General features: G+C 42.9%; 1 protein-coding gene across 3 annotated transcripts in view; it reads right to left on the bottom strand.

The window, feature by feature from the left end:
- casd1 (CAS1 domain sialic acid O acetyltransferase 1) overlaps positions 1–18,976 on the bottom strand; it is a 138,768-nt gene that overhangs the window by 50,238 nt on the left and 69,554 nt on the right. For 2 of the 3 annotated variants that reach the window (XM_078538761.1, XM_078538762.1), the window contains 3 exons: positions 16,561–16,605; positions 15,547–15,609; positions 31–75 (listed from right to left, as the gene is read on the bottom strand). In XM_078538761.1, coding sequence (XP_078394887.1) covers positions 31–75; positions 15,547–15,609; positions 16,561–16,605 — 153 coding nt within the window. Of the gene's footprint in view, positions 1–30; positions 76–7,578; positions 7,688–15,546; positions 15,610–16,560; positions 16,606–18,976 lie in introns of those variants that run through there. The other variant, XM_078538763.1, reaches the window with a different exon arrangement.

The raw sequence follows: 18,976 nt of genomic DNA, 5'->3' as shown, positions 1-18,976 counted from the left end.
TACAAACCAATTTAAAGAAAATTTAATTACCGTAGCAGCGCCCACCACAATAAGATGGGGTTTTAGTTGGCCACGCTGTAAAGAAAAACAAGAGTTAAATTTCTGTAGTCATGTAAGCAAACATTCATGTTGTCAGTACAAAGAAAGAAAATTACTGTTAGTTGTTTGGTAGTACAGAACTTGAGTATTTCTGGAAAAAGAGACATGTCAAAGCTTTGATGTTGCACTCATCAGGACACTTCGCAAGAATACCAATGTAGGGGGAAATCAACAATTTATGCTATATGTGAAAAGAGTGCTGATTGGTTGGCAAGTGGATTCTGTTTGGTAGAGGTGTTGTGGTGGAGAATGCACCAGTGATGATGACTGACAGTTAATTGCCAAGCATTGTTTGAGGTAGACTGGGCACGTTTTAGGGCTGAAAGTGACAGCCTCGGGCCCGTTCATGAATTTACGTGATATACAGTGCGAAATTATCTGATCAGGATAGCCATTATCCTGCAGGAAGCTTTTTGATGTGCCCTATTTTAGTGCTAAGGTTGCATGGTCAACAAATGGCTTGGGTCCTATTTACATGGTTGCCGATTGAACCGGTGTGGAACTGTAAGAATCCCAACGCGTATATTGACCAGTGAAAGTAGGCTTGCAGTTGTGCTAGTTTTCATTTCCAGACGTGTTGAAAATGCTAAACTGAGGCACAGTCTCACTTTATGAGCGCCTTTATGAGAGATGAGATTGAACAGATTAGTAATAGGGTCACTAATTTACGCTGTGCCCTACACTGCGTTTGGTCTGAGGTGTGCAACTTTTTCATTTTTCAATTTGATCCATTTATGCCGCTATATTGCTTCAATATGAATATGCGAATAAGGAGGAGTAGGCCATTCTGCCCATCAAGACTGCTCTGTGATTCAATAAGATCATGGCTGATCCAATAGCAACCTCAAATCTGCATTCTCCCTACCGCTGATAATCTATCACCCCCTTGATTACCAAGAATCTATTCACCTCTGCCTTAAAAATATTCAAAGACTCTGCTTCCACCGACTTTTCAGGAAGAGTTCCAAAGACTCATGACCCTCGCAGAAAAAATTTTGCCTCATCTCCGTTTTAAATGGGAAACCCCTTATTTTTAAAGAGTGACCCCCCCACCAATTCTAGATTCTCTCATAACAGGAATCATCATCTCCACATCCACCTTATAAGATCCTGAGGGGTCTTGACATGTTTCAATCAAGTCGTGTCTTACTCTTCTAAACTCCAGCAGATAAAAGCCTAGCCTGTCCAACCTTTCCTCATAAGGCAATCAGCCCATTCCAGGTATTAGTCTGGTAAACTTTCTCTGAACTGCTTCCAATGCATTTACATCCTTTCTTAAATAAGGTTATCAATACTGTACACAGTACTCCAGATATGGTCTTACTAGTGCACTGTATAACTGAAGCATAACCTCCCTGCTTTTGCATTCAATTCCCCTCGCAATAAGTGATAACATTCCATTAGCTTTCCTAATTACTTGCTGTACCTGCATACTAGCCTTTTGTGATTCATGCACTAAGACACCCAGATCTCTCTGCAGTTCAGAGTTCTGCAATCTCTCACCATTTAGATAATATGCCTCTCTTTTGCTCTTCCTGCCAATACAAAAAATTTCACATTTGCCCACATTATACTCCATTAGCCAGATCTTTGCCCACTCACTTAACCTTTCTATATCTTTTTGTAGCCTCCTTATGTCCTCTTCACAAATTACTTCCTTACCTACCTTTGTGTCGTCAGCAAATTTGGCAACCATCCCTTCAAGTCATTTATATAAATCGTAAACAGCACTGATCCCTGTGGCACACCATTTGTTACATCTTGCCAACCTGAAAAAGACCCATTTATGCCTAGTCTCTGCTTCCTGTTAGCCAGCCAATCTTCTATCCATGCCAATATATTATGTGCTGTACCATAAGCTTTTATTTTCCGCAATAGCCTTTGAATGTGGCACTTTATCAAATGCTTTCTGGAAATCTAAGTACAGTACATCCACCAATTCCCCTTTATCCACAGCACATGTTACTTCCTCAAAGAACTCCAATAAGTTGGTTAAACACGGGGCTTGCATTGGAAAGTGCTGGCCCACAGAAATTAGAAGAAATAAATGCACATTTACCTGGTGTTGAAAGTTGCGCTGCCACTTCTGATCGCCAGAGCTGCTTGGGGCCTGTGTCAAAAGACTCCTTGCAGGCCCCAATGAAGTCTAGATCCAGCGTATTCAAGGAAGCCACACCCCCTTCTTTTTTTACAGCACTCGCAGCAAGGTCCGGTATCCCGAGGTCAGGGCTGTCAGGAGGTCCAAAGGTTGGATTGGAGGGGGAGATCCGGAGGTTGGGGGAGTTTGGAGGTTGGGGTGTCCAAGGTCGGTGTGGGTGGGTGGGTGGGGGGGGGGGGGGGGTGGGGGGGGGTAGGATTGTCAGAGGTTTTGGGGCGGGGAATGGAGGGAGTCCCGTGGGGTCAGTCTGGGTCTATACAATAGTTACCCAGAAAAAGTTAGAAGAGGTTTTAATTGTTCTAACTTTTTCTGGGTAACTATTGGTATAACCCCAGCGGAACCATCAAAGTCTGCGATTTAAATCCAATTTTTGGATGGTTCCCAGCGCAGCGCAATTGTCCAGAGGAAGTTAGCACTTCTGGGCAATTGCCGTGCAAACCTCTGCCTGGGAACTTGCCAGAGGGATTCCCCAGCGCATCTTTGGGGTATCCCTGCAAATCCGACAATGGGGAGTGCAGAATTATTGGCCGTGATTTCCCTTTCACAAAACCATGTTGACTCTGCCAGATTACCTTGAGCTTTTCCAAGTGCCCTGCTATAGCTTCTTTAATAATAGCTTCTAACATTTTTCCTCCAACAGATGATAAGCTAACTGGCCTGTAATTTCCTGTTTTCTGCCTCCCTCCCTCTTTGAATAATGGAGTTACATTTGGTATCTTCCAATCTAATGGAACCTTTCCCGAATCTAAGAGCTTTGGAAAATTAAAACCAATGCATCAACTATTTCACTAGCCACTTCTTTTAAAATCCTAGGAAGAAGTCCATCAGGACCCAGCCACTTGTCAGCCCTCAGCTCCAACAATTTACTCAATACCACTTCTCTGGTGAGTGTAATTTTCCCGAGTTCCTCCCTCCCTTTATTTCCTGATTTATAGCTGCTTCTGGGATGTTACTTGTATCCTCTATAATGAAGACTTATGCAAAATACCTGTTCAATTCATCTGCCATTAATTGCTTTCTATTATCAATTCTCCAGACTCACTTTCTATAAGGACCAATGGTCACTATTTTACTATCTGTTTTTATATTTCTGGCTAGCTTTCTCTCGTACCAGATAGATGACTGCACCATAAACAGTACCCATTTCAAACATGTCTGCACCATAAACACACTTAAGTGGAAGTGGTTTGGCAATGCAATTAATGATGGCATTAAATAGGTAACAAATCTCTCTGGCCATGAACTCTCAGAAAGCTCGGAGTTTGTTCTTGCACATGGTTTCAATTTTGGTGTGCCTTCATCCCAAATCAAACGGGAAAAGAGATTTGCTGAATTCAAACTCCTCCATTCCCAACTATCCCGCCACAAACCAGCATCCACTGAAGATGCTGAATCCTTGAAAACGCCTAGCTGATCTAGTGCATGCATATTGCAGGATTTCGAACGGCCTGCCTGACTTCCACATGCTACACAAGTGTCTTTCAGTGTTGCGAGGCCTCAGGACCAACCCAGATATAAACATTAGTAAATCTGACAAAGGGATGGGAATAGCTATCCTTAAAAAACATGATTATATCAACAAAATGCATGCCATTCTTAATGGCAAGTCCAAATTCATATCCATTGGACCTGCCGCTCTACATAACTGGACAGCCTTGCTTGAGAGTAAGCTTAAAAAAATGCTTAATGGACTTGTGTATGAGAGATGAGCTACCACATGATATCATATGAGAGGGTTCATCCTCATGGTTTGCTACATCCCCATCTGTATGGGCTGCCCAAGCTACACAAAAGTCATGTCCCTTTAAGCCCTATCTTACCTATGATCGGTTCTGCACAACATGAATTGGCCAAATGGTTGGACGAATTGTTATAACCAGTTATGGCAAAGTTTTCCACATACATGGCGAAGGATTCCTTCACATTTGCGAAGGCCATACAGGACTTGCATATCGGTAGCGAGGCTGTGTCCATATGCTCATTTGACATTGCTAGCCTATTCAACAATGTTCCACTTAAGAAAGCCACAGATAGCACTATATCATGGCAATCTAGACCTGCCACCATTGTGTGAATCAGTATTCATTGAACTTATAAACTCCGCAACTCGTGCAGTTGAGTTCCGTTTTAATGATACCATGTATACCCAAATAGATGGCATTGCCATGGGACCCCCTCTAGGCCCAGCTCTCTCAAACATCTTTGTCGGGTTCCATGAGAAACGTGTCTTCAATGGAATAGCACCTAACCTCCTACCCCTCGCATATTTCTGATCTGTGGTTTATACGTTAGCTATATTTAAATCTGTTGCTGCACATAATTTCCTTACATGTCTCAATGGGCTCCATCCTGCACTCAAATTCACCTTTGAAATGGTGCAGTCAAATGAACCCCCCTTCTTTGACGTACTAGTCGAGAAATCTGCCATGGGGCTCTCCACCACAATCTACCGCAAGCCTACCTTCACTAGTTAATATACGTGTTGGGATTCTTACAGTTCCACACGCTATAAAATTGGTCTTATTAGCAACCTTATAAATAGGGCCTGAGCCATTTGCTCACCATGCAAGCTTGATGCTGAAATAGGTGCAAAGGCATCCTGCAAGGTAATGGCTACCCTGATCAGATCATTTCACGCTGTATATCACGCAAACTTGTGAACAGGCCTAAGGCCTTTTGGCCCTGAAAAGTGCCCAGTCTACCTCAGATTACCCTGGAAGGGCAAGATATCGTCAAAATCTGAGCAACAGGTGAAGCTAGCTGTTTCATGCTGCTACTGAGTGGTATTCACCACTAACAGAATGCTGCTGTCAAACCAAAAACACGTTCTGCCTATCACACGAGTAATGTGGTATATGAATTTCAGTGTCAGTGTGATGCTAGGTATGTCGGCTGCACATCCCAAAGACTGGCAGATCGTATCAAACAGCATGACCCAGTTGCTGTTCGCAATGGGCAAGATACAGGCTGTACCCAACCAGCCTGTCCTTGCAAAACTCAAAACAGTGTCCAACATTAGATGGACAACATTTGCTAAATAATCCTCGGTGCACTAAGAATTATGTTGAAAACCAATTTAAGATCGTCAGTCGGGCTCGCAGTGCGGCACATTTGCGTGTACTGGAAGCTACATATATTAATACACAGGGCCCCAGGGTTCCTGCAGACAGAAAGAACATGTACGCAGATGGGGCTGAATTTCGCCCCCGTTTTTGTTTTTTTTTTTGGGGGGGGGGGGGCGGGGGGGGGGGTTTGAAGGGGGGCAGGGGCGTACGGGTGCACTTCTGACCAGCACCCCCGATCTGAGGTGCGATGCCATTTTACATGGGTGGGCCAATTAAGGCCCGCCCAGCGTGACGTCCACAGGGAAGTGCAATGCGCTCCCTGTGCGGGCAGTGGGGGGGGGGGAATTCCTAAAATTGAGAGTGCGCTCTTTCGCACATGCGCACGAAAGAGCATACTCATCTCCCTGAGGCTAAGTGCAGCCTCAGGGAGATCGGCTCTAAAGGTGAAAAAGCTCAAAATAGAAAAATAAAATTTCCCTCACATGTCCCCTCACGTGACAATGTCACATGAGTTGGGACATGTTCGTAGTTCCCAACAAAACTTTATTAAAATTTTTAAAACCCTACATGAATCCTCATCCCGCCCGTGGATGAGCTTTCATGCTTTTTCTAATTTGCGCCGGGGCTCCTGGCCTGCCCGCCAACCTTAAGGTTGGACGGGCAGGTCCACTAATTACTTTAATTGCTCTATCAATGGCCTCAATTGGCCATTGACAGGTCGGCTGGCGCGCAGCTGATTTTGCTGCGCCCCCGCCTTGCTGAAAATTTAAATGGGGCGTTGTGACATAGGGAGTTCCACCCGACGTCACCGCGCATCATTTTACGTGTCGGCGAGCGGGCCCCGCCCCCACTCGCCAACGGTAAAATCCAGCCCATTGTGCCTGTTTCAGTTAAACAAAATAAGTGACAGCTATTCACTGACTCATTCCTCAGGGCAATGCCTTGACCAATCAGAGTCAAGGTGCCTGGTTTAAATTTCAAAAAAAATGCATGGCAGCTGTCAGTCACCATCACTGGTGCATTCTCCATGGCAACGCCTCTACCAATCGCAGTCCACTTGTCAACCAACCAGCACTCTCTTCACATGTGGTAAGAGTTGTTGTTTTCCACTTATATTGGTATTCTTGCGGTGTCCCGATGAGTGCAAGACAAAAAGTTTCAACATGTCTCTTCTTTCAGCAATATGAAAATTACTGTAATATGAAGATTTCAAAGAAGGTTCTTAGTACATAGCTATAGAAGGAAACAGAATGACAATAAGGCAAACGCTAAGAAAATCATGGTCTAATCTTCTTAAATATGCTAAATTAACTTGGAGAAAGTAACTGAAGGAGAAAATAAAAGGGACCAACATCTTTTTCACATTTTTGTATATTAGTATAACTGGGTACAGCCAGGTAGAACTAAATTTGTTGGTTTCTAGGCACACAGATTCTCAAGTTTTCCTGTCTTGTGTTTCAATAGCCAATAAATGAGCAAATGACTGAATACAAGCTTAAAGTAAAGATTCTACTGATAAGCTGAATGTAATTGAGACGTGGACACATAGGAGGATATTCTGCATATCCTACACAGATAGAAAGATTAATGAGCAAGTACTCGAAAAGAGGAAATAAATGCATAACAAAGAGAGGTAGATACAACATTTCAGTCATATCATCAGAGCAGACTGTAGACAAGAGACAATTATTGGAAAGAAAGATAGATGGAAAATGTAGGAGAGGGAAGCAGAGGAAAAAAATGGATGACAGATATAATGGACTGGATGCATGTGGAATGCATAAGGGCAGCACAGGACAGACAGAGGTAGAGATCCATGGCAGTCAACCTTCTGCGAAGGTAACACCAACTAAGGAAAAGCAACAAAGAACCAGGCAATAACATTATCTGACATAATTCTGTAGGCAGAAGCAGCTTATGCCCTGTTATAATAAGACCCCACAAAAATACTAAGTATTAAATGGTATTTACAGCAATAGAACAGGCCATTTGGCCCAGCAGGTCCATGTCAGTGTATCGGCTTGCACAAACGTCTTCCCACCATTCTTCATCAAATCCATCAACATATCCTTCTTTTCCTATCTTCCTCATATTTGTCTAGCTTTTCCTTAAATGCATCCATGCTAGTCACCTCATCTGCTCATTTTGGCCCGAGTTCCACATTTTAACCACTCTGTGTAAAGAAGTTTCTCTTTAATTCTTTACTGGATTTATTAATGTCTATCTTATATTTATGGCCCTGAGTTGTGGTCTCACCTGCAATTAGAGCTGCCCCAGCTGAGTTCAGCTAATTCAGAATTGACCTGAGATCAAAACTGGATCTTCCTGGTTTATATTGCTCAGTTTCTTTCTGGGCAGAACATTTACCAACTATGCCACTGTGGAACTCTTACTGAAAAAGAAATACAGAATGTGATGATATAGCTTCTCCTGCTATTTCTAACCGAGGATTAACTTGAAACTCTAGCTTAATCAATTCTAGTGGCAATTAGTCACAATACTGCAAAGCAGGCAAGCTGGCCACATTTCTAATGCTGAAGCAAGTAGAAGCTGCTCTGCAGTAGATGATTTTTTTCAAATCAATTTACTAATCTTTTTTCCTATGCATTATACTGATTCCAGGAAAAATAGGTTTTATTCTACGCAACCTAACTCATTATGGGAAGATAGAGGCTTTGTAAATCATTGAAATTATGAATAAGTGGGTCTAAACATTCTTGAGAATTACTGCTCTTCAATCAACATTTCATAGCACCATTGCCACTTCTTCAACGCTGATTTGGTAACTACCAAGGCAAGAACTTGAATGTCTAAGTGAAGAAAATGTGCGCCATTACAAACTTTACTGTCTCAACACATCAATGGTGCATCCACTATTCAAACAGTGATGTCACAAAGAGATCATATCTATCACAAGTCATCGATGAGATGAGAAATCAAAGGGTCCAAAGCCCCTATGTTTTCATGATGTAATCCTGCTCAAGAATTGCAATAAGGGATGAAAGTGGGTGAAGATAAAAAAGGTTTTTGGAGACAAGGAATTCTATACACATTTTAGCGCAGAGCAGCAAAGTCACTGAAGCATTTTTTAATGATTTGTAGTGGAGTGCAAATAAATGCTTCTAGGTCACTTCAAATCAGTGGAATTATTAGACTGCAAGTAGGTAGAGACATTAGTTTTCCCTTTGTTTAACTTTATCATGGAAACTGGGCCAATGTATTTGTATCAAATCACCAAAGTGACCTCAGCATTTCAGCATTCAGTGCAGTATGCAATACAGAATGGAGTTCATAACAACAATATACTGAATTATGTACATGTGAAGTGAAGCAAAGGACTATGGAGAGGGGAAGGCAGAGATCAGGTAAACATTTCAAAGGTCAAAATTCCATAACTGAAAAGTTAGAATTCATCCAAAAGACAAATTCTCTCATTCCCTAAATAAGACAAGTATCCACTTATATTTGACATCCTCAATGGATATCCAATGATATCACAAAGGGAGACAACTCAATAACTGCAGGATGCCTTAAATGTTAAATGAACTTTGAAATTGGTATTGAACAGTGTTTCATAATTGTACAGATCCACTCTAAAGCCAGACTTCAGGTTGTTGTTAAGATGTTCTTAAGAAACTTCTTACTCTTGGAAGTTTTGAATACAACAGACAGCAGTTATCAGAGGCTGACACCATTTTTTTTTGCTGAAAAGACAGGACATATTGCTGCTCAGGGCCTAGTTGAGTAGCCAGTTCCTTACATAAAGCTTTAAAAAACCAAACCAATTACATCATCAGGGTTAGTTGCTTTTTTGGGATCAAAGATTTGAAGGTAGTTTACTTTTCAGGTTTTTGACCTTGAGTTAGTTTATTTTTGCCAATACTTTATTGGAAATTTTGCAACTTGAATTGAAGATGACCACTTATCAGCAACATGACAACTATATTCAGAATCTGCACCAACCTAAAGAAACAATGGATGTGACTGCATCCTTCAAGTACGAGTAGCTTCAGATCTAACTCTTGAGACAGATCAGATTGCTATATAATTCTCGGTCACTTACTGGAAAACAAATTATGAAGCAAAGTTGGTACAGAAATTAGCTTGGGTCATTTTGGGTGCCAGAGTTTGCTACAGTTGGACCAACATATGCTACATCAATCTGAGGATGCAATGTTTTCCCAAAGATTACGCTGTCAATCTCTGTGGCTGGAAATCTTTTCAAACTAACCAAAGGTGAATTTAGCAGTCCAATTAGTAGCCATAAGTGCTTCAAACTATGAGAGCTGATCAATGTTACATCAAAGATTTCCCCCTTATCAGGTCAAGTTTGTTCTAGTGGCCAGATCTTGGTGGGGCCATGACACTTTGTACCAATGTCTGCCCTGGAAGGTGTTAATTGCACAAAGTCTACACTGTGCACATAGTTCTAGTAGCCACCATCCATTTTTGTTCATCTTGCCAATGCCATGATGACCGAGGCACATTTGCCATGAAACCGCCTGGTCCAACTCTTTATCTAAAGTCCTCCAGGAGAAATTCCATGTGGCATATGCTCCAGAACATCTAGAGTACTGTAGAAGTGATCTTAGTTTTTGGCACTGGCAAAATAGATTGATGCATAAGCACAGATGATGGTGCCTAAACATCCATCTGATGGTAGACAAAGAGATATGAGACACAGAAGTTGTGAGAGGCACCTCAGTTCTCTGTGTCAATCTGTTATTGACAGCGAAGCCCCACTCCATGTTCATGGTGGTCATCTGCAATTGCACCACGATAGTAGAATTTATAATTGACCTCACGTATTGATCCACTGTTAATGTAGTCGCTTGGAGAACAATGTTGATGCTGAACTTGTGTAGCTCATGACTGCTCATGACATAGGACTGAAAGTTCAGTAATACTGAGGTAGCAAATCACTGAGTTATACTTAAGCAGGCATCTGATTAAACCAATGAACTTGTATTTAGTCGCAGGTGAGCAATGTACAAAATTGCTTTGACCTTGCAATATTTTGGACTTGACATCTATGGGCCAGGCTAATAATACAGCAACAGCTTTGGAGTTAAATGCAATGGAATCAGGCATGGTCAACATACAAAGTGGTGCAATTTTTTCAGATGTATTACTGGCAAATAATATATGGTTAGTGAATAGGAGAGAACTGGAGATGGAGTGACATCCCAGAGGTGACTGAGCAGGCATGGGAGGAGAAACCATTTCAGGAGATGATGCTATTATGCGAAAGCTATGCGAGGCCATGGAGGTGAACTGTAGAGGAATAAGTGTAGAGCTTGATCAAGAGAGAAGTTAATGCTATACCATAATTTATAAGTGAATACATTTCATTTGTGATGCTAGCATAGAAAATGTGCAGTTTTCAGTTCACTATCAAAGGTCATCTACTGCAGCAATGAAATAAACTAAAAATTGCAGTATAAAATGAACTTCAGCACACTAATTAGCTGGTCAATCTGTAGGTCTCATGTTCTTCAATCTGACACTTGGTAATACAGAACTTGAATATTCCTGAAAAGAAAGTAGAGTTGCCAAAACTTTTCGTCTTGCACTCATCAGGACATACACACATTTCAAACAATTAGAACAATTTATATCACAGGAGAAAAGGGGTGCTGATTGGTTGGCAAGTTGACTCTGATTGGCCGAGGCAGTGCCATGGAGAAAGCAATGGGAACTATAGGCTCCCCAAGCTCCAAGATAATTCAAAAAAGATGCAAGGCTTCAACATATTCTTTTTGTTTGCAGACAGTGGGTTCCTTCATATGAATGTAAGTCACTTCTCTTAAGCATAGATGAGCCACAATATGAACTCTCATGATTATCTTAATTTGGTTGTTACTGTAGCTATTAACGCACTCAGGATTGTTCAGCAAGTTCTGCCTAATTGCAGTATCACATCCAACAGTAGACATTTTGTTTTAGGTTTTGCAAGCGTGGGTTAGTTGAAGATGGTCTGTACTCTGCCCATCATGAACAGCTGGAGGAACACGTTGTTTGATTCGATTAGCCAATGGCTGGCATGTATAGCCTGTGTACCTAGCATCACGCTGGAACTAAAATTCATACACAATGTTTCTCAATTGTGTGGTAGGCAAAATGTCTTTTTGGATTGATGGCAGCATACTATTCATGGAAAAATCACATATGCTGCCACTGCATACGAGTGTGAAATGGCTTGCTTAACTTGTTCAAATTTTTCAGGTACTTTTGCCTTTAAGGGTAAGATAAAGTAGATTGGGCAATTATAAAAGTAAAAAACTGCGGATGCTGGAAATCCAAAACAAAAACAAAAATACCTGGAAAAACTCAGCAGGTCTGGCAGCATCTGTGGAGAGGAGCACAGTTAACGTTTTGAGTCCGAATGACCCTTCAACAGAACTAAGTAAAAATAGAATAGAGGTGAAATATAAGCTAGTTTTAAGGGGGGGGGGGGCGGTGGGACAAGTAGAGCTGGATAGAGGGCCAGTGATAGGTGGAGATAACCAAAAGATGTCACAGACAAAAGGACAAAGAGGTGTTGAAGGTGGTGATATTATCCGAGGAATGTCCTAATTAAGGGTAGAAAGCAGGACAAGCAAGGTACAGATAGCCCTAGTGGGGGTGGGGTGGGGTGAAGGAATCAAAAAAGGATAAAAGGTAGAGATAAAACAATGAATGGAAATACATTTAAAAATAATGGAAGTAGGTGGGAAAAGAAAAATCTACATAAATTATTGGAAATAAAAAAGAGGGGGGGGGGGCGCGAATCGGAAAGGGGGTGGGGATGGAGGAGAGAGTTCATGATCTAAAATTGTTGAACTCAATGTTCAGTCCGGAAGGCTGTAAAGTGCCTAGTGGGAAGATGAGGTTCTGTTCCTCCAGTTTGCGTTGAGCTTCACTGGAACAATGCAGCAAGCCAACGACGGACATGTGGGCATGAGAGCAGGGTGGAGTGTTGAAATGGCAAGCGACAGGGAGTTCTGGGTAATGCTTGCGGACAGACCATCTCTCCAATGTAGAGGAAACCGGATTGGGAGCAACGAATGCAGTAGACTAAAGTGAGGGAAGTGCAAGTGAAATCCTGCTTCACTTGAAAGGAGTGTTTGGGCCCTTGGATGGTGAGGAGAGGGGAAGTAAAGGAGCAGGTGTTGCACCTTCTGCGGTTGCATGGGAAGGTGCCGTGGGAGGGGGTTGAGGTGTAGGGGGTGATGGAGGAGTGGACCAGGGTGTCCCGGAGGGAACGATCCCTGCAGAATGCCGCGGGGGGGGGGGGGGGGGGGGGGGGGGTGGCCAACCGCCTCCTCTTCACCATGGACGTCCAATCCCTCTACACCTCCATCCCCCACCAGGATGGTCTGAGGGCTCTCCGCTTCTTCCTCGAACAGAGGCCCAAACAATCCCCCATCCACCACTACTCTCCTCCATCTAGCTGAACTTGTTCTCACACTGAACAATTTCTCCTTAAACTCCTCTCACTTCCTCCAAATAAAAGGTGTGGCTATGGTACCCGCATGGGCCCCAGCTATGCCTGTCTCTTTATGGGGTATGTGGAACATTCCTTGAACAGTCCTACTCCGGCCCCGTCCCGCAACTCTTTCTCCGGTACATCGATGATTACTTCGGTGCTGCTTCATGCTCTTGTCTAGACCTGGAAAAATGTATTAGTTTTGCTTCCAATTTCCACCCCTCCATCATTTTCACATGGTCCATCCCTGACACTTCCCTTCCCTTCCTTGACCTCTGTCTCAATTTCTGGTGATAGACTGTCCACCAATATCCATTACACGTCTACCGACTCCCACAGCTACCTCGACTACGGCTCCTCACACCCCGCTTCCTGTAAGAACTCCATCTCTTTCTCTCAGTTCCTTCGCCTCCGTCGCATCTGTTCTGATGATGCCACTTTCAAAAACAGTTCCTCTGACATGTCTTCCTTCTTCCTTAACCGAGGTTTTCCACCCACAGTGGTTGACAGGGCCCTCAACCGTGTCTGGCCCATCTCCCGCACATCCGCCCTCGCACCTTCTTCTCCCTCCCAGAAACATGATAGGGTCCCCTTTGTCCTCACTTATCACCCCACCAGCCTCCTCATTCAAAGGATCATCCTTCGCCATTTCCGCCTACTCCAGCATGGTGCCACCACCAAACACATCTTCCCTTCACCCCCTCTGGCGGCATTCCGCAGGGATCGTTCCCTCCAGGACACCCTGGTCCACTCATCCATCACCCCCTACACCTCAATCCCCTCCCACGGCACCTTCCCATGCAACCGCAGAAGGTGCAACACCTGCTCCTTTACTTCCCCTCTCCTCACCATCCAAGGGCCCAAACACTCCTTTCAAGTGAAGCAGCATTTCACTTGCACTTCCCCCAATTTAGTCTACTGCATTCGTTGCTCCCAATGCGGTTTCCTCTACATTGGAGAGACCAAATGCAGACTGGGTGACCGCTTTGCAGAAGACCTTCGGTCTGTCCGCAAGCATTACCCAGACCTCCTTGTCGCTTGCCATTTCAACACTCCACCCTGCTCTCATGCCCACATGTCCGTCGTTGGCTTGCTGCATTGTTCCAGTGAAGCTCAACGCAAACTGGAGGAACAGCACCTCATCTTCCCACTAGGCACTTAACAGCCTTCCGGACTGAACATTGAGTTCAACAATTTTAGATCATGAACTCTCTCCTCCATCCCCACCCACTTTTTAAATGTATTTCAATCCATTGTTTTACCTCCACCTTTTAGCCTTTTTTGATTCCTTCACCCCACCCCACCCCCACTAGGGCTATCTGTACCTTGCTTGTCTTGCTTTCTACCCTTAATTAGGACATTCCTCAGATAATATCACCACCTTCAACACCTCTTTGTCCTTTTGTCTGTGACATTTTTCGGTTATCTCCACCTATCACTGGCCCTCTATCCAGCTCTACTTGTCCCACCCCCCTTAAACTAGCTTATATTTCACCTCTATTCTATTTTTACTTAGTTCTGTTGAAGGGTCATTCGGACTCGAAACGTTAACTGTGCTCCTCTCCACAGATGCTGCCAGACCTGCTGAGTTTTTCCAGGTATTTGTTTTTTTTGTTTTAGTTTGGGCAATTTTCAGGTCCGAGCGTGGAAGCCTTCGCCCCATTTGCATGATACACAGTGAACAATGATCTGATCAAGATAGTCGTTGTCTTGCAGTATAGCCTTGGTGCTCTCTATTTCAGCGGTGAGCTTGCAAAGTGAGCAAATGGCTAGGGCCTGATTTACAAGATTGCTGATGAGCCCAATCTTAAAGTACATGGAACAATATGAATTGCAACATGTATATTGGCAGATGAAGATAGGCTTGCAGTAGACAGTAGTGGAGAAACCATTAGCAGATTTCTCCACTAGGACATTGAGGAAAGAGAGTGTAGCAGGCTGCACCACCTTAAAAGCGAATCGGAATGCAGGATGGAGCCCATTGGTGTGTTTTAGAAAATCTTCCCCAAGGTTGCTGGTTCAAAGGTTGCAAACATATCATCTACGTATCAAAAATATGCACGGGATAGGAAGTTATGGCTCATTCCATCAAAAATACATTTCTTGTGGAAACCTACAAGAATATATTCATACGCAGGGATCCATTCTTTGCAAGCCAAAGGAATATGTCCAACATTACTTTTTTTTTTAAATTACAGGTACCGGACCCCTTATCCGGTGTCCCAAACTCAGGAAGAACACAAAATCTGGTTATATTCAAAGCTGGCAACGTGCCTACACTGGAAACTGCTATATAATCCCCATCAGGTATTGCTGTCCTTTATATCTGTTATTAACAAAGGGTTGATTTACAGGGTTACATTGATGGCCCCAAACGAGATTACATTTCCCCCCTTTAGTTAGTTCTTTTACTGTTTATTTTTAAATTTAAAAGATTTATTGTGTGTGAAAAATTGGCGGTGGAGGAGTACTTCCAGTACACGGCATATCCAGGTCACGAGGCGCTGATCCCTGCTCTTTGGGTCCGGCCTTACTGATTTCATGTCGGGATTAACAGTGTGGAAGCCGACCTGGTCCATCCCCATCCCTTCCCAGTTGGGTCCGGATAAGCGGAGAAATCAGTCCGGCTTTAAGTTTTAATCGATCATTATATATTTCTGCATATTTTCCATAATAGTTGCCAAATTCAAATATGATCAAAAAGTTCAATTATCCCATTAGTTTCCAATATTAGAAAAAGAGATGTTTATACAAACCTCAGTCCAGGCTTTAAAACAATTCTTCATGGAGTTGTTTACTTCTGGGTACCACAAAAAATCCTGTAGTTGGAAACAAAATGAAAATGCTAAGCAAAAGCAGAGGTTTTTCAATCTCAACTTCTTCGCACAGTTAGTGAGGTTAAGGTAGAAGCAAATATGTAGCTCATCAAGATTAAGTCAAATCACCAGGAAAGACAAAAGCTGGAAAGCTGTGGGAGCACAGCTAAGCTTAATTTTGTGTTTTGTCCTATATCCACACACAGTGCTGTCACTGAAGATAGCCAAATGTTTCTCTTCTGCTCCCAGTTCAGGAATCACAGCAACTGGTGGAGTTTAGCTGAGCTCAAATAGCTCAGCTAGTAGAGCATCGGATTTTTAATCTGAGGGTCCAGGGTTCAAGCCCTGTTCGGCACTGCTTCCAATTTCTAATCTGCAAAACCCTGTAGGTAATTGAAAGAAAACAATGAGATCAATTAGAGTTCCCACATGCAGCTTGGCACTGTGGGGAGTTGGGGAAGCCTTATATTGCACCTACAGAGCACACAGTGCAGCCACAATAAATACATCCTTCACTGATGGGTTCATGAAGCAGAGCCATGAAATCTCCCTGTATTTAATAAAAACAAGTTACTGCTACGTTAGAACTTTTCATAATGCTGCAAAAGATAAATTAGAGAATTGTAGCTCATAATTAAAACAAATGCCCCTTAACATTCCACAATTTTAGCTGTTATTACCAGTGCTCCAATTAGCTCTTTACATCTCCTTTCTTGAAGGCAATAATTCATGCTGAATTTGCTTCCTATTAAATATTCTCAAAATTGCTCATGAAATGTACCATTTATTTGCTATACACTAATGATTGTCAGAAATTGCTATTAAACTGTCCTAGTTAAGTTCATGGAAACATAAAAATATAATAAATAATAATAAATAATAAAACAAATAATAAAAACAGGTGCGTCAGAAAAATTTACTGCACTGAAATCTTTAAAGAATGCTGGGACTTACAACTTTCACAGAAGTACTTCTGTCTTCAAAGGAAATGTTCTCATGCTGTCAATTAAGCACATTATTCAATCAAATTAAAATTTGTTTTAAAAAACCTGTAAATGGGCAGTAAAGCTTACAGCATGACAATCAAATTTTAACATTTTTACACATATTAACACCCTCCAACACTCTCCAATCTTGAGGCAACACAAACCACTGCAATATTTTTCTTTTTTCAATTGCACTCTTAGTGCTGTGGCTGGATATTTGCGCATTCTTCAACTATCATTTACTGTGTGTGTTGATGGTAATCCTATTTATGGTAAGGACTTGCTCAATTTTGGCCACATCACAAATGTGAAAGTGGACAATTGTGCTCAGCTCCCATTCAATACAACAGGTCAGCAGCTACAGCATAACCAAAGAGTTTCGCAGCCCTTAATTTTCTTTTCTTTATTTTGGAAAATAATTACATTAGTGGAAATCTCAACTGAGTAGTTAAACAACAGAATCCCAATTTAGTGCCTAGAATATAAGTGGATGAATAGAACTTGCTTGGTACTTTCAGTTGACTTAGCTAGCAATATATTAATTTTAAGTCAGAGCTGTGTTTTTACATTTTATCAGTTTTTCATGCTATTCCTGTAACTTTGGGTTTCCTGTACAATTAAGAAACTGCATTTATATATGATACCTATCATGACCTCAGGGCATTCAAAGTGCTTTGCAGTCAATTAACTACATTTTAAGTGTAAACATTTGTAATACAAGGCAATACCGATGCACAGAAATATCTTAACCAGCAAGAAATTAAATGACCAGGTAATCTTTTTCTAGTGATATTGGTCAAGGGATTTAGCTTCGCAGCAGTCCCTCAGGACTTCACTAATGTGTCCGCCTAAATTATACGCTCAAGGTTGATTAAAGCTGATCCCACAACCATCTGACTCAGATGAGGGTACTTCCACTAAGTAGTGACCAATCTAGCGAGAAAAAAAGCTGAAAACAAAGTAATGGTCAGCATATAATATCCACCCACTTAGAATGCAGATTACAGAAACATTCAGCAGGTCTGACAGCATCTGTGGAGAGGAATACGGTTAACATTGAGTCCATATGACTTCATCAGAACTAAAGAAAAATAGAAATGAGGTGAAATATAAGCTGTTTGAGGGGGGTGGGACAGGAAGAGCTGGATAGAGGGCCAGTGATAGGTGGAGGCAAAGAAGAGATTGCCAAAGATGTCATAGACAACTGAAGTTCCATTCCTCATGTTTCGAACCCACCCAGGATTACAGGTATCTCTGGGACATACAATGCTCCACGGACGACTGTTCTCGTTGCATCCTGAGATCCACACAGTGCCATGCGCTGCCATATGAAGACACTCGACCTCGCCCTCCAGCAGAACCGACTCACCCTATCTCTAAGCTGTCCTTGCCCCCAGTTTCATTTCATTCCTCGTCTCATCCGACGCATTAACAAGAAACTTTGTCTCTTTCTTTCAGGTGCAAAGGAACGCAAGCTCCAACAACTCATCGACACCAACGACCATCCAGGACCTTTCACCCTTGCCCGTCCCTCTGACACCATGCCGTCTTCCAACCCCAGCCCCGACCATGTTTTCACCATACCCCCTGACCTTCCCGTCTCTGATGCTCAACGTTCAGTGCTCAGCAAATGACTCAGTTTCATACCCTTACGTCCTCATCTCAATGAATTTCGGGCTCGGCACGATGCTGAACTCTTCTTCCGCCACCTTCGTCTCCGTGCTCACTTCTTTGGGCAGGAGTCCTCTCCCTGTTCAACGGATCCTTTTACCCGCCTCCAATATTCTCCCTCCACCTGGACCCCTCCCTCTGGATTCTTACCTGCTCTTGATCTTTTCATTGAGAATTGTCAATTTCTCTGCTCCTCTCACCCACTCTAACCTGTCTCTTTCTGAACTTACCGCACTCCATTCTATCAGGTCCAACCCTGACTTTGTCATCAAACCTGCTGACAAGGGTGGTGCTGTTGTTGTCTGGCGCACTGATCTCTACCTCACAGAGGTTAAGCGTCAACTCGCAGACACTTCCTCCCACCTCCCCCTGGACCATGACCCCACCATTGAACATCAAGCCATTGTTTCCAGGACTGTCACTGACCTCATCTCATCTGGAGATCCCTCCACAGCTTCCAACCTCAGTCTCCCAACCACGGACAGCCCGCTTCTACCTCCTACCCAAAATCCACAAACAGGACTGTCCCGGCAGACCGATCGTGTCAGCCTGTTCCTCCCCACGGAACTCATTTCTTGCTTTCTTGGCTCCATTCTCTCTCCCCTTGTCCAGTCTCTTCCCACCTACATCCGCGATTCTTCTGACACCCTACATCATATCAACAATTTCCAGTTCCCTGGCCCCAACCGCCTCCTCTTCACCATGGGCGTCCA

The sequence above is a fragment of the Cetorhinus maximus genome, chromosome 3 (assembly GCF_964194155.1).
Source record: "Cetorhinus maximus chromosome 3, sCetMax3.hap1.1, whole genome shotgun sequence".
Classification (NCBI taxonomy): Eukaryota; Metazoa; Chordata; class Chondrichthyes; order Lamniformes; family Cetorhinidae; genus Cetorhinus; species Cetorhinus maximus.
The sequence above is the reverse complement of the archived record's forward strand: the minus strand, read 5'-3'. Positions and strand labels throughout refer to the sequence as shown.